General features: G+C 41.4%; 1 protein-coding gene across 1 annotated transcript; it reads left to right on the top strand.

Moving 5' to 3' along the window:
- The first annotated feature begins 3,078 nt into the window (after positions 1-3,078).
- zc2hc1a (zinc finger, C2HC-type containing 1A) lies at positions 3,079-15,837 on the top strand. The gene is made up of 9 exons (XM_038973237.1): positions 3,079-3,160; positions 4,125-4,204; positions 4,284-4,400; positions 11,480-11,621; positions 12,441-12,592; positions 12,718-12,820; positions 13,142-13,247; positions 14,867-14,977; positions 15,467-15,837. Exons 1-9 carry the CDS (start codon positions 3,145-3,147, stop codon positions 15,600-15,602), a joined length of 963 nt encoding a protein of 320 aa, XP_038829165.1. The 5' UTR covers positions 3,079-3,144; the 3' UTR covers positions 15,603-15,837.
- Positions 15,838-16,858: the final 1,021 nt, after the last annotated feature.

Here is a 16,858-nt window from a genome sequence, read left to right on the forward strand (position 1 = left end):
TACATACGATAGAAATAAGCTGAAACATTTTAATGTAATTAATTTCATTATTCTTTTGGCCAAATTTCATATACACAAATGTAAATTTACAAACAAAAAAACAAATTTTCTTACCCTACAAAAAGAAATGGAACTGTATTTTAAGACAGTTAAATACTCTACTAACAAAAAAGCTGTAAGAATTGTAAGTGTATGTCCCTTAAGGTCCTTGTGTAATTGTAATGTGATATTGTACCCCCTAGCTCGATTGTCCATTGTATTTAATCTATATATACTTGTGATCCCTCATGTACTTTCTGTATTGATTTGTTGTTAATAAAATACTTTAACATTTTTTTTTTTATATAAAAAAAAAAAGAAAAAAAAAAGTGGTTGGTCACTGCTCCTGCACTGGCTCGCCTGTGCAATTAGGCTACTGTAGTGCAAGATGTAGACCTATTTAAATTGTATAACGCTATTCGTATTATTTCTTAGGCCTAACAAAATCAATTATTACATTAACTCAATAATATAATTCAATATATACTGAACAAAAATATAAACGCAACATGCAAAAATGGCAGCGATTTTACTGAGTTTCTGTTCGTATAAGGAAATCACTAAATTTAAATACATAAATTAGGTTCTATTCTAGGAATTTCCATGATTGGGCAGGGGCGCAGCCATGGGTGGGCCTGGAAGGGCATAGGCCCACCTTCTGGGGAGCCAGGCCCAACCAATCAGACTGAGTTTTCCCCCACAAAAGGGCTTTATTACACACAGAAATACTCAGTTTCATCAGCTGTCCGGGTTGCTGGTCTCAGACGATCTCAAAGGTGAAGAAGCCTGGGCTGCAGTGTTTACACCTGGTCTGCGGTTGTGAGGCCAGTTGGATGTACTGCCAAATTCTCTAAAATTACGTTGGAGGTTGGCTTGTCGTAGAGAAATGAGCATTCAATTCTCTGGCAACAGCTCTGGTGGACATTCCTGCAGTCAGCCTGACAATTGCACGCTCCTTCAAAACTTGAGACATCTGTGGCATTGTGTTGTGTAACGAAACTGCACATTTTAGAGTGGCCTTTTATTGTCCCCAGGACAAGGTGCACCTGTGTAATGATCAGGCTGTTTAATCAGCTTCTTGATATGCCACACCGGTCAGGTGGATGGATTATCTTGGCAAGGAGAAATGCTCACTAACAGGAATGTAAACAAATGTGTGCACAAAATTGGAGAGAAATAGGCTTTTTTGTGCACATGGAACATTTCTGGGATCTTTTCTTTCAGCTCATGAAAGAAGGGACCAACACTTGTTGCGTTTTATATTTTTATTTCAGTATAAGATTTAAAAAAAACATCTGATAGGCCTACTCTTGCGAATTGGGAACTACAGATATTGTCGGTTCCCAGTTTTCTTTTCTTATTTTTGTTGTTGTACTAAAACTTAAGCCTTTTTCAATTCTGATTTGAATGTCATTGAGAAAACAGAGAATTATCAAAGATTTTTTTCACAAACATCCTTTCTGAATTTAAAAGTAATCATCTAGTTTTTCTAAAGTATCTGTAATCTAATTTCAATATTTTTGCTTGTAAATTCGTTTTTTTGTAATCCCTTACATGTAAGAAACACCGTACACCTTGCTGCCCGCCACAGGTGTCGCTAGAGCGCGATGGGACAAAGACATCCCGGCCGGCCAAACCCTCCCCTAACCCGGACAACGCTGGGCCAATTGTGCACTGCCTCATGGGTCTCCCGGTCACGGCCGGCTATGAAACAGCCCAGTTTCGAACCCGGATCTGTAGTGACACCACTGCGATGCAGTGCCTTATACTGCTGCGCCATTATTTTCTAATATTGTCAACATCTGTGTGTGTGTGTGTGTGTGTGTGTGTGTGTGTGTGTGTGTGTGTGTGTGTGTGTGTGTGTGTGTGTGTGTGTGTGTGTGTGTGTGTGTGTGTGTGTGTGCGTGTGTGTGTGTGTGCGTGTGTGTGTGTGTGTGTGTGTGTGTGTGAGAGAGATAGAGAGAGTAGGTCCATAGTCGAAACACATATTTCCCTCAGATTACACAGATCTACAAAGAATTCGAAAACAAATCCAATTTTGTTCACATAACTATTGGTGAAATACCACAGTGTGGCATCACAGCAGCAAGATTTGTGACTTGTTGCCACAAGAAAAGGGCAACCAGTGAAGAACAAACACCATTGTAAATACCACCCATATTTATGTTGATTTATTTTCCCTTTTGTACTTTAACTATTTGCACATCGTTACAACACTGTGCATAGCCATAATATGACATTTGAAATGTCTCTATTCCTTTGAAACCTTTGTGAGTGTAATGTTTACTGTTCATTTTTTAAGGTTTACTTAACTTTTGTTTATTATGTATTTCACTTACTTTGGCAATATAAACATATGTTTACCATTCCAATGAAGCACTTTAAATGTAATTGAATTGAGAGCGTAGAGAGAGAGAGTGGGAGAAAGCGAGAGAGAGCAAGAGAGAGCTAGAGAGAGAGAGAGCACTGAGCAGTCAGTGTGTGAGATACTGACCCGCACAGCCAAGAAGGAAAACATATTGAGGCCTAAGAATGTGGTTTATTGTGGCAGCGTGTGAAAGATCCCATTCAAACTCAACATATGTGTTCAATACGGAAGTCTGGCTGCTCAAGTTTATTGACATAAAGGCCTAATTCAAGGCTAAATAATTATACTGCAGTTTTACCAACACTCAGGTGACTTGTTGTTAGTTTTATTTGTTTAAATTATAGGCCATGTTATCTTTGCCCTGACAAAATATTACATTATGCAATGTTCTTATGTTCTCATAGGCTAAAACAGTAAACCCCCAAAAGATATGTGCTGATGTTAGCAAATTAAAAATAAAACTGGGCCAAGTAGGCCTATGGAATGAGCTTTCTTCCCATTGGGTGAATTTCACTCATTGTACTTGTGCACGTGACATTAAAACGTGAAACTTCAATCCAGAGGGAAAGGGTTGCCTCCCACGCCCCACCTGCCGTTCAAAATAAACAATGCACCCGTTCCTGTCTTGCTAACAGTAAAGGAATGGCCAATGAAATCCTCGGATGTTGGGATGTGGTGCTGTTTCCTAGACAAGTTAGTTGCTACAGCAGCATCAGCGACCGACACAGACAAGGGAGATGGAGGACTTTGAAGGTAAGGTATTTAGTAAATAATACATTGAGGAGATAAACAGTTATCGATTTTACTGTTGAATAAATCCTAGGTTTTCAATGCGACTTCTTATTTTGTTGTGTTGATTTTCGGGGATTTTTCAGTGCCGCAGAACTGCACTATTTTCGTTTACCGACCTCTTTGCGGTGTCTGGCCAAAACAGGGCGGAGTATGACGCTATGGTTAGGGCGTTATCCCAATATTGGTGGCACTGGTTGTTCGTAATGCATGCTTTTACCTTGTTTTTAATAGTTGAATAGCTGATTGCTATTTGCTAGCTCTAAGCTATTTGATAGCCTTTCATAGATAGGCCACAGCGCTTGAAGAAAGGACATGTTGTTTGCTTGGAATGGCAGGCTTGGCAGCCTCATGCTAACCGGCTAGCCAGTATTGATAGAATAGCCTAGATCAATATTTATTTGATCTCATAACCTAAACAATAGCCTAAAAATGGGTCTGGCACAACCTAGCTAGCTACATCTAAAATGCTTCTCAAACCTTAAAGCCACTGAAACCATCACCAACAGCCTTGATGCATTGCTAGAATGAAGAATTTATATTACTTAGCCATTCTGACTAATGGTCTAACGTTACTATTTTATGCAATTATTTATGCTATTTTGAACCAGTGCATAATAGTGTTTGTTACTTGAATACATTTTGCTTAAACCTGGCACCTCTCGCATCATATTTATGTCAAATGCTGTTATGTTTCAGGCTGCCTGGGTGCCTACCTGATCATTTAAAATAGAATAGAATTTGGTCAAATACATTTCACACAAACAAACGAATAGCGTTGCTATATTCCTGCTTGCCAGATATTCTGTTATCCATTAGGCCTAAGCATATTTCTGTCAAGTACTCTTATGCCCCTGGTGGTGTATCCTAGCCAAGGCTACTGTATGACAGCTCTTCATCTTCTCTGCATCCATTCACTTCTGTACAGATGTGGAAGAGGCTCCGCCCTCCAACGAAGAGCTGATCCCCTGTAAAATCTGTGGAAGGAGCTTCTTCACTAAAGTCCTGGTAAGACACACACACACTATAGCATGTACGTGTATTTTGAGGTTTAAACCTCCCTGTCCCTTTCCTTCTTGCCCTGTAGAAGAAACATACCCCAATCTGTCAGAAAGCAGCAGCTAAGAAGAGGAAGGTGTTTGACTCTGGCAGGCAGAGAGCTGAGGGAACAGAGATCTCCACTATCAAACCCATCAAATCTAAGGTGAGACAACATAACAACACTCACACGCAAACACTCACACGCAAACACTCACACGCAAACACTCACACGCAAACACTCACACGCAAACAGCTCCAATAACTGTTAGGCTACAGACATTCCAAAACGTGCCTCAGACCACAGTGAAAGAGGCTGTTGAAGGGACCTAGTGATGGGTTTAAGACAAGGATCCACTCTACTGTGAAACAAGTCCACATTTGTTAGCTAGATGTGACCATCAACATTTCTGTTTCCTGATCATTTGTTATACACCTTAAACCACTTATGTATTTCAGTCACACACTTCTACCACCACTGCTAAGACTGTGAAAGTAAGTTGAATAGTCTTTATTTTACGTTTGTGTGATGTTGTAACACAACATTGCTGTGTGTATAAGGTATTCAAAAATGTATTGGTCCTTTGGCACTGTATCTTGCTCTATTGTGTCAGAAGCTCTATTTGAAACAGTAGCCTGGTCAGTAGTCTGGTCAGAATATCTGACCAATCTAAGACTGTCATCTAACAACTGCATGCACTAATCCCTTTCCACTCTTTCCCTATTCTTTAACAGACAGTTTTTAAATGATCTTTTTTCATACAATCCATTTTCTAAACTAGAAAGGTAATAAATACTTAAAGCTCTCCTGCATTCAGAACTAAGCTGTATGTGCTTGGGCCATCCAAACCAGAGCTATACGCTCCTAGACTGGTCCCATATCTGTCTGTATGTGCTTTAGCTCAACTCCACAACAAGCAATAGTCTGAGTAGTCTAAATCTAGGTGATAACAGTAGTCTGATTTACGAGGACTAGCTAGATGCTTAGGCTACATCCTATACTCTACTGCTTCTGACAGCTAGCCACGCTGCCTGACATGCATTTTAATGGAAACTGAAAAGGAAAACAATGCTGTATTATGTCCTGAACAGCTGTTCCCTCCCTGCTGGCTACCAGAATAATAATTGGTGAAATGTGTGTCCTAAATGGCACCCTATTTCCTATTTAGTGCACTACTTTTGGGAGGGAACCTAGGTGTGTTCTCCAGTAGTGTCGTTTTCATGGGATAAACCAAATCCCAGGTATATACTGTGGTTAGTTTGGTATGTACTTTATAACATTCATTTCTATTTAGGATTCTAATACACACTAATGGCACTATTCTCCAGGGCTTGAAAATATGTAATCTTTTGGCACTTAAACATCATGGTAAATGCAATGGCTTGTGACTGTCCTAAATTAGTGCACTAAACCAGAGCATGCAGATATCTGGAGGATAAATAATATTTTTGAATTGGGACTGGTGAATTGCACTGCACTTAAATGGAGTTTGCACGTATTGGACGTGCACTTGTAGTGTACTCTGTATAAAACACAGTTTAATCACCGATGAGGGAAACAAGCATCTGATCCGAGCTGTAACCAGATAGGGATGATATGAGGTCACTGGGATTGTCATGTGACCAACCGTGAAGTGGTATGACACTGAACCACCTCTGTCACTAGTGGTCAGTCTCAGATCCCGTGAAGACCTAAAGCATCGGTATAGAGGGTTTTACGTTAGGGCCAGGATGATACCAGTATCGCGATACTCGTTACTATCGTGGCAAGGAAACAAAACACAAAGCGTATTTAACTTCTGTAGGAAAACAGCCCTAAACATTATGTTATCATTCAAAGTTACATTTAATAATTTCCCAAGCTATAGCAAACAATTTTCTACATACAGCACATTTTTAAAATGACCAAAGAGTTTGGTCTGCTTCGATTCTGGTATTTTACCAGCTTTGGCACGCATTAAATCATGAAAATTATTTTGTTGTCCGACATCAAACTTGTCCTTGTCAATCACAAAGCTTCACAGAAATGCTTGTAATGCATTAATTATCCCCATTTAAATCATGTTGCTCTGAGCTGTACAGTTGTGGCCAAAAGTTTTGAGAATGACACAAATATTAGTTTTCACAAAGTCTGCTGCCTCAGTTTGTATGATGGCAATTTGCATATACTCCAGATGAATTGCAATTAATTGCAAAGTCCCTCTTTGTCATGCAAATGAACTGAATCCCAAAAAACATTTCCACTGCATTTCAGCCCTGCCACAAAAGGACCAGCTGACATCATGTCAGTGATTCTCTCGTTAACACAGGTGTGAGTGTTGACAAGGACAAGGCTGGAGATCACCCTGTCATGCTGATTGAGTTCGAATAACAGACGGGTAGCTTCAAAAGGAGGGTGGTGCTTGGAATCATTGTTCTTCCTCTGTCAGCCATGGTTACCTGCAAGGAAACACGTGCCGTCATCATTGCTTTGCACAAAAAGGGCTTCACAGGCAAGGATATTGCTGCCAGTAAGATTTCACCTAAATCAACAATTTATCGGAGCATCATGAACTTCAAGGAAAGCGGTTCAATTGTTGTGAAGAAGGCTTCAGGGCGCCCAAGAAAGTCCAGCAAGCGCCAGGACCGTCTCCTAAAGTTGATTCAGCTGCGAGATCGGGGCACCACCAGTACAGAGCTTGCTCAGGAATGGCAGCAGGCAGGTGTGAGTGCATCTGCAGGCACAGTGAGGCGAAGACTTTTGGAGGATTGTATGGTGTCAAGAAGGGCAACAAAGAAGCCACTTATCTCCAGGTTAAACATCAGGGACAGGCTGATATTCTGCAAAAGGTACAGGGAGTGGACTGCTGAGGACTGGGGTAAAGTCATTTTCTCTGATGAATCCCCTTTCCGATTGTATGGGGCATCCGGAAAAAAGCTTGTCCGGAGAAGACAAGGTGACCAGTCCTGTGTCATGCCAACAGTAAAGCATCCTGAGACCATTCATGTGTGGGGTTGCTTCTCAGCCAAGGGAGTGGGCTCACTCACAATTTTGCCTAAGAACTCAGCCATGAATAAAGATTGGTACCAACACATCCTCCGAGAGCAACTTCTCCCAACCATCCAGGAACAGTTTGGTGACGAACCATGCCTTTTTCAGCATGATGGAGCACCTTGCCATAAGGCAAAAGTGATATCTAAGTGGCTCGGGGAACAAAACATCGATATTTTGGGTCCATGGCCAGGAAAATCCCCAGACCTTAATCCCATTGAGAACTTGTGGTCAATCCTCCAAGAGGTGGGTGGACAAACAAAAACCCACACATTCTGACAAACTCCAAGCATTAATTATGCAAGAATGGGCTGCCATCAGTCAGGATGTGGCCCAGAAGTTAATTGACAGCATGCCAGGGCAGATTGCAGAGGTCTTGAAAAAGAAGGGTCAAATATAGACTCTTTGCATCAACTTCATGTAATTGTCAATAAAAGCCTTTGACACTTATGAAATGCTTGTAATTATACTTCAGTATTCCATAGTAACATCTGACAAAAATATCTAAAGACACTGAAGCAGCAAACTTTGTGGAAATTCATATTTGTGTCATCCTCAAAACTTTTGGCCACGACTATTGTCACAGACATGCTTTGACATTCAGCCTGGGGAACACACAGCATATGCCATTTGATCCTTTTACTTGACTTTGACAGGTAAATGTTTAAACACCCTTATATTTAGCTATTAAGTTATGCATATTTTTAACCCATATCTTTCTAACTAAGCCTTCTAGTGATTTGTAGTTAATCTGTCTTCAGACAAAGTAGCCTAGTAGGTGGGGAGTTTGAAAGGAGAGAAAGCATGTAGCATACAGCATACATTTACTGCAGTATTAGGCCTAATATTTAGCCAATGAATGATGGGTTAATATGAATGAGGTTCTTCAGCTACACGTAGGGCTCATCTGGAAAAGAGAGGCTTTCGCAATTACGCAAGTCTTTCCTCTATTCCTTTTCTCCTGGGTTTTCTCCCAGTTTTTCAAAAGTAATCTGCTAGGATTTCCCCAATTAGATAGGATTACATGTTAGAATTGTGTTTTTCAAAACTGAAAAATTAGATTCTGATTTTATGGCTAGGGATAAGGATTTGGTAATCCAATCTCACCTTTTAATCAGGATTAAATGTTGTTTTTGCGTTTTTCTACACTTAAGGGGTAGTGATTAGGACAGAAGGCATCTTGAGAAAGACACCAATGATGATGCCTATAGAAATCTTGTAAAGCAGGAAACGGAGAGGTCAGAAAAGCTGACTTTTCTTGCTGAAGAACAGATCAAGTTGATAGTGCTCCAACAAAGAGAACTGTACATTTCTTCTTTCAAGCACGCTTGACAGATGCTGGGGTTGCGTTTTCAGATGATGAAGACTTCTGGTGAGATGGCAAATTTAGTTGAAAAATATTTAACTTTTTTAAAGTGTTATATTAAAAGTTATGCAAATAAATTTGCTTACAAGTGACATGCAAGCTATTTTGTCTTGGCTATCGTCATGTAGTTCATCATGCGGCAGTTGTTTTTTTTAAAGGTATCTTATCAGTTTTTGTTTTAAAGGTATCTTATCAGTTTTTGGCGAATCGGAAAGGATTAAATGTTAGCATTACGTTTTTCAAAACTGGAAAATTTGAGTCTGATCTTCCGCATAGGGATAAGGATTTGGTAATCCAATTTTTACCTTTTTGTATGTGTATGTACTCAAATGTAGGGATTAGGATTTTTTTTTTTTATCCCCAAAATTAGGTTTATCCCACTGGAAGGGTGGATTCAGGGTGTGTTTAGAAAGGTGAAAGGCTCTACAACCAAGAAAGGTGAGAAAGTAAAAATTGTTTTCTTACATCTGAAAACCAAAAGTTCATTATGTTAAATTGACTGCAGTATAGGTATGTGGTACCTCAACCTGTAAGTAGTACCTCAACCTGTCCAGTAGATGGTGAGGTGTAGGCCTGTTCAATGCACTGAAAATCTGTATTATTTTATCTTGATATTGTGGTATCTGATACAAATGATTTATATCAGATTTATTTTCCGAAAAACCGGCAAAAAAACAGTCAGATCGATCTGATCCTGGATAGAAAAAAGAAGATTACAGAATCCGGCTCATTCTGATCCCCCAATTTATTTATTTTTAACCGGCCCCTGGAGTCACAGAAGCTATAGGCTACAATATCTTGTTGGACATTTATGTTGATTATGTTTTGCTGCAATTAATCCTGTTTAAATAACTGTCTGCTGCTACTATAAACAAAATCAGTTGGCACGGATGTTTGCTAGCAAATTGTCAATGTGCATGATATCTAACAAAGCGGAGTGAGGGTAGGAAACGTGGATCAAAAGGTTCATCAAGGTCAGATTTTGTATTTCTTGCTGAAAGAGCAGATTCAAAGGTTCCTAAAGCACATACAAACTCAAATAAAATGGGGGCATATCCCTTGTTTGTTATTTGACAGCAGTTCCACATATTCCAGTGACACAAGTTATTATTTATATTTTATTCTGTTATATTCTTACTATACTGAACAAAAATATAAATGGAACGTGCAACAATTTCTACGATTTTACTCAGTTACAGTTCATATAAGGAAATCAGGCAATTGTTGGTCACAGATACCTTTAAAAAGGTACGGGCGTGGATCAGAAAACCAGTCAGTATCTAGTTTGACCACCATTTGCCTCATGCAGCGCGACGCATCTCCTTCGTATAGAGTTGATTGTGGCCTGTGGAATGTTGTCCCACTCCTCTTCAATGGCTGTGTGAAGTTGCTGGATATTGTTGGGAACTGGGACATGCTGTCATACATGTCAATCCAGAGCATCCCAAACAGGCTTAACGAGTGACATGTCTGGTGAGTATGCAGGCCATGGAAGAACTGGAACATTTTCAACTTCCAGGAATTGTGTTATCATGCTGAAACATGAGGTGATGGCGGCGGATGAATGGCACGACAATTGTCCACAGGATCTCATCACGGTATCTCTGTGCATTCAAATTGCCATCGATAAAATGCAATTGTGTTTTCCCACACATCTGCCCGGTACAGTTGAAACCGGGATTCATCCGAGAAGAGCACACTTCTCCAGCGTGCCAGGGGCTGGTCTCAGAAGATCCCGCAGGTGAAGAAGCCGGATGTGGAGGGCTGGCGTGGTTACACGTGGTCTGCGGTTATTAGGCCTGTTGGACGTACTGCCAAATTCTCTAAAATACGTTGAAAGTGGCTTATGGTAGAGAAATTAACATTATCGGGCAACAGCTCTGGTGGATAGTCATGCATTCAGCATGCCAATTGCACACTCCCTCAACTTGAGACATCTGTGGTATTGTGTTGTTTGACAAAACTGCACATTTTACAGTGGCCTTTTATTGTCTCCAGCACAAGGTGCACCTGTGTAATGATCATGCTGTTTAATCGGCTTCTTGATATGCCACACCTGTCAGGTGTGAAATCTCCCTAACAGGAATGTAAACAAATTTGTGCATAAAATTTGAAAGTAGTATACTTTTTTTGTGCGTATGGAACATTTCTGAGAATTTCTGTTTCAGCTCGAAACATGGGACCAACATTTTACATGTTGTGTTTTTTATAGTTTTGTTCAGTATATAAAATATATGCGTGTTGACTGTGGTCAGGGCAGGGAATGTATGTGTTTCTTGTCTGTTTTAATGAACAAAATCATGAACTATTGATTTAATTTGCATGGCACAGCCATGTAGCAGCCTATGGACAGTACAGACTTGTAACATAATTAAACTCAAAATATGCCATTCTATTAGTCTCTTAGGACCTGCCTAAACAAATGAATAATGCATTTCTTTGTGATGGTTTATATTCAATGGATTTAAAATAGGCCAGCCACATCGGCACACCCCTACTCCCACTCGTCACCGGTGCCGGCATGCGCACTGGAGGTATAAACGGCTTATGCCAGCAATAATGTGGTAAAAATGGGACTGTTTGAAAGGGTAGCATATAAGCATTGTAAAAAAAAAAAAAAAAAAAAAAAACAGGCAACATACCGTAAATCCTGTGTGAATTAGGTATTAGAAGCAAGTGAGAGATGTTGCTGAGAGGTTTCTTTCTCTATTCTAAAGTCATTAAAAGGCACCACTTTGGATCCAGTTTCCCTTCATCATTCCAGACGGATGGGTTACTGAAGTGTGTGTGTGTGTGTGTGTGTGTGTGTGTGTGTGTGTGTGTGTGTGTGTGTGTCTGTGTGTTCCAGCCGGAGCCTCCTAAGAAGCAGTCTAACTGGCGCAGGAAACATGAGGACTTCATTGCCACCATCAGAGCTGCCAAGGGCATAACTCAGGTCATGAAGGATGGGGGACCCTTACCCCCTCCTCCACCACCCTCCTACGACCCAGGTAACAACACCCTTACCCCCTCCTCCACCCCCCTCTTACAACCCAGGTAACAAAATCTTTACCCTGTCCTACGACCCAGGTAACAAAATCTTTACCCCCTGCTACGACCCAGGTAACAATATCCTTACCCCCTCCTCCAGCCCCCTCCTACGACCCAGGTAACAACACCCTTACCCAGGTAACAAAACACCCTTACTCCCCCCTCACCTACAGTACGACCCAGGTAACAACAACTTTACGCAGGTCATTTTTTGTTTAGAGATTACCCCTCTGAAAGAGATTGAGGTCAATGAACAACGTAATATCTTCGATGTGTTTCCAGATTATATCCAGTGACTGTGTTATTGTGTTTGTTCTAGATTGTATCTGGTGACTGTGTTATTGTGTTTGTTCCAGATTGTATCCGGTGACTGTGTTATTGTGTTTGTTCCAGATTGTATCCGGTGACTGTGTTATTGTGTTTGTTCCAGATTGTATCCGGTGACTGTGTTATTGTGTTTGTTCCAGATTGTATCCGGTGACTGTGTTATTGTGTTTGTTCCAGATTGTATCCGGTGACTGTGTTATTGTGTTTGTTCCAGATTGTATCCGGTGACTGTGTTATTGTGTTTGTTCCAGATTGTATCCGGTGACTGTGTTATTGTGTTTGTTCCAGATTGTATCCGGTGACTGTGTTATTGTGTTTGTTCCAGATTGTATCCGGTGACTGTGTTATTGTGTTTGTTCCAGATTATATCCGGTGGTTGTGTTATTGTGTTTGTTCCAGATTATATCCGGTGACTGTGTTCCAGGTTATATCCAGTGATTGTGTTGTTCCAGATTATATCCAGTGTCCATACTGCGAGCGGCGGTTCAGTGAGAATGCAGCAGACAGACACATGAAATTCTGTAAGGAGCAGCACGCTCGCATGCAGAATAAGGCCAAGGTACCCGGGGCTGTGGACGCCAAGAAAACACCTGCACGCACACAGGTAGGACAGCACTGATGTGTTTGTTTAACGTTTCTTTAAGTGTGTGAGCCATACACCTAGAGTAAAGTGCGCAGTGAGTGTGTTGCATAGCATAAAACAAAAGTGTGTGTGTGTGCGCTCCACAGTTCAAACCTCCTGCTCATGTGAAGAAGGCTAACTCTCCTGCTGTGTCCGCTGTGCCCTCTTCCTCCCGTTTACCCCAGAGATCTGTCCTGGGCCAGCCCTCCGGTAACTCACACACGGTGTCTCAAGTCAGATGATGGTGCAGATATTGGTGTAACCCAGGGGTTATTTCACATGCTTGTCTCTATTTCTGCTCAGTCTCTTTTTAGAACACTGTCCCTCTGTCTTACAGAGGACAACTCCAAGTAGACCCTGTCTCTTCTGTGCTAGGCCACACTGACTGAAGCTGAATCAACAAAACCTCTTGGGCTGGGCACATCGGCCATTCAGATACAATGTCACTGAATTTAAGCCATTTTGCTGGAGAGATAGGACTGAGATGTTTTTAAGTCTACACCCTGTGTTCCTCTCCTCTTGTCCCTATAGGGATTTCATCCAGTAAGGTTCCCTCTGCAGGATCAGTGAGGAGAGCTCCATCTGGTTACTCTCCTAACCGCAGCGCCACTTCTGGCCTCACCAGTCCACCTTCAGGGTTAGTACACACACACCATGCTGACAACACTAACACACACACACACACCATGCTCACAACACTAACACACACACTCTCAACAAGCACAGCACATACACAAATGACTGATGATTGGCTGAGAGAAATTGATGATAAAATGATTGTGGGTGCTGTCTTGTTAGACTTCAGTGCAGCTTTTGACATTATTGATCATAGTCTGCTGCTGGAAAAACGTATGTGTTATGGCTTTACACCCCCTGCTATAATGTAGATAAAGAGTTACTTGTCTAACAGAACACAGAGGGTGTTCTTTAATGGAAGCCTCTCAAATATAATCCAGTTAGAATCAGGAATTCCCCAGGGTAGCTGTTTAGGCCCCTTGCTTTTTTCAAATTTTACTAAAGACATGCCACTGACTTTGAGTAAAGCCAGAGTGTCTATGTATGCGGACGACTCAACACTATACACGTCAGCTACTACAGCGACTGAAATGACTGCAACACTCAACAAAGAGCTGCAGTTAGTTTCAGTATGGTGGCAAGTTAGCCCTAAATATTTCTAAAACTAAAAGCATTGTATTTGGAGCAAAACACTCCTTAAACCCTAAACCTCAACAAAGTCTTGTAATAAATAATGTGGAAATTGAGCAAGTTGAGATGACTAAACTGCTTGGAGTAACCCTAGATTGTAAGCTGTCATGGTCAATAGATATTGATGCAGTGTAGCTAAGATGGGGAGAAGTCTGTCTATAATAAAGCGATGCTCTGCCTTCTTAACAACACTATCAACAAGGCAGGTCCTACAGGCCCTAGTTTTGTCGCACCTGTTCAGTCGTGTGGTCAGGGGCCACAAAAGAGGATGTAGGAAAATTGCAATTGGCTCAGAGCAGGGCAGCATGGCTGGCCCTTGGATAAACACAGAGAGCTAATATGAATAATATGCATGTCAATCTCTCCTGGCTGAAAGTGGAGGAGAGATTGACTTCATCACTACTTTTATTTATGAGAGGTATTGACATGTTGAATGCACCGAGCTGTCTGTCTAAACTACTGGCACACAGCTCGGACACCCATGCATACCCCACAAGACATGCCACAAGACGTCTCTCCTTACAGTCCCCAAGTCCATAACAGACTATGGGAGGCACACAGTACTACATAGAGCCATGACTACATGGAACTCTATTCCACATCAAGTAACTGACGCAAGCAGTAAAATTAGATTTAAAAAACAGATTAAAAAAACACATTATGGAACAGTGGGTACTGTGAAGCAACACAAACATTGGCACAGACACATGCATATACACACACACGCACACAATAACATACGCACTACACATACACATGGATTTAGTACTGTAGATATGTGGTAGTGGTGGAGTAGGGGCCTGAGGGCACACAGTGTGTTGTGAAATATGTGAATGTATTGTAATGTTTTTAAAATTGTATAAACTGCCTTAATTTTGCTGGACCCCAGGAAAAGCAGCAGCTAATGGGGAGTCGTAATAAACACACACCTGCATGCACGCACATGTCAACAAATCCTGTCAATATGTAACACACATTATACGTTTAAGACCACCAGTAAAAACTCTTCCCTTCTTTCTCCTCTTCTTCTTCCTCCTCTCCTTCTCTCAGTGTTGGAGGTAAGCCCCGTCCAGTAGGTTCCTATGGCTCTGTGAAAATCTCTCAGACAGCAGGGGGACTCAACAACAGGAAAGCCTACAACGCAGACAAATACAACTCCAGGTAGGAAAAGGCCTGTATGAGTGTGACTGGGAGATTGTATGTGATGGTTTACTTGTAGTGGAAGTGTTAGACAAAATAGAAGTCCAGACAATAAACACTGTCCTCTTGTGGTTGGTGTTGGTATCGCTCAAAGGACTCTCCCCTCTGACCTTCTCCTCCAGTGGGTTTTGAGAAGGCAAGGAGAGAGGACGCAAGGAGTATGCAATTAAGATTCACCAATAGTGTTGTCCTGCTGTCCATATTTACATGGTGACATCATAGTCAATATGTCTTCTAGTCGCTTTAGCGGATGACAACTCAAACACCCTTCTGCTCTCTCTCTCTTTCTCTCACTGACGTCAGATGTAATGATGTCATTATTAATGCATGAATTGCCTATCTCTCTCTCTTTCCCCACTCTCTCTTTCTCTCACTCCCTCTTTCTTTGTGTGTGTGTGTCTATATCTTACGCTCTACTTTTTTCCCCTTCCCTGTCTTTCTCCACTTCAGGAGCGATGGCAAAAGTGAAAACGATGTGGATAATGGTGAAATGATGACAAAGTTCTGCAACGAGTGTGGAACCAAGTACCCTGTAGACTGGGCCAAGTTCTGCTGTGAGTGTGGGGTCCGTAGGATGTGTATTTAAGGGAGGAGAGTGAGGGGTAGAGGAGGAGAAGAGAGAGGGATGGAGGAGGAGAATGGAGAGGGAGAGAGAAAGGAGTAGGAGGATAGAGAAAAGGGGGAAAGATAAGTGGAGAGGAGGGAAATAGGAAATTAAATTAAAGAGGGGCAGTTCACTGGAACCCTGGGCCATGATGCTGTTATGACACTTACCTAGTTAAAATAGTACACGGCAAGCAGGAGTCCCCCCCCCCCCCCCCCATAATATCGTGAAGTCAGTTTGATATCAGCTCTCATAACTGTTAATGTCATTATTATGACAGTGTTATTCAGGCTTTACTACAGAAGACTCAAGAACATAATTACCCCAAATGTCCACCCTAACCCATTCTTATCCCAACCACTGCCTATGTACCATGATCTACAAGCCCTTTCCAGTATAACCCTAGGTAGGATGAGAGTGGGTTTCTATCTACTCCCTCCCACCCGTTTCTCTCCTGCCTCACATATTCAATGTATTACTATTGAAGTGCAAATTATTGACTACTGATAAAAAAAGGAGTTTAATTATTGTAGATTAATGGAATGTGTGACGTGGCAAACTGGACTCATTCTTTTCATTGAGTCATGAGTAGAATTAATGTTAAGTATTTGGAAAAGAATACACATTATTTTTACTGGGACCAGTGTAAGAGCAGGTTGACCTTTTATTGTTATGAATCTTGTCCTGGAGGCAGAACTGAGGTTGTGTCTACACTTGACACTTTCATGCGACTTCTGCTGTCATAATACGAAGATCACATTGAAAAGACGGGTCTAGATGCACAAAAGTCGCTTTGTGGTCTAATTGTGTTCACATCTGAAGTGGTCAGGGATGCATTGTGTGTGGATTTCTCCTCAGTCTGGACGCAATCAGGCTACCGAAAGCGCAAACAGTGGGCAACATCATCAGCACTCCTCTACCAAATCTCCAGAAAACGTGTGTTTTGGGACAGAGAAGCACCTTTTCATTATAATGTTGGAGGGTTTACGTTCCTAGTGTGAGAGGAACGTGTTTGCTGGCCTCAAATGGTAGCCAACTAGCTAATATTTAGAAAAACATTTCTGTTTGGCTAGTGTTATCCCGTTTGCAATCACTTTAGTGTTGCTTACTATCTTGCTGGCTAGCTACAGAGGTTAGCTACAGTAGTTATGATCATATTTTGCCTATTCCACCGTTTGTAGAATGCATACTGTCATTTGAATATAGTGTGAAAAAAAGGGATTCCGGACACACTGTGG

Source organism: Salvelinus namaycush, chromosome 33, assembly GCF_016432855.1.
Source record: "Salvelinus namaycush isolate Seneca chromosome 33, SaNama_1.0, whole genome shotgun sequence".
Lineage (NCBI taxonomy): Eukaryota > Metazoa > Chordata > Actinopteri > Salmoniformes > Salmonidae > Salvelinus > Salvelinus namaycush.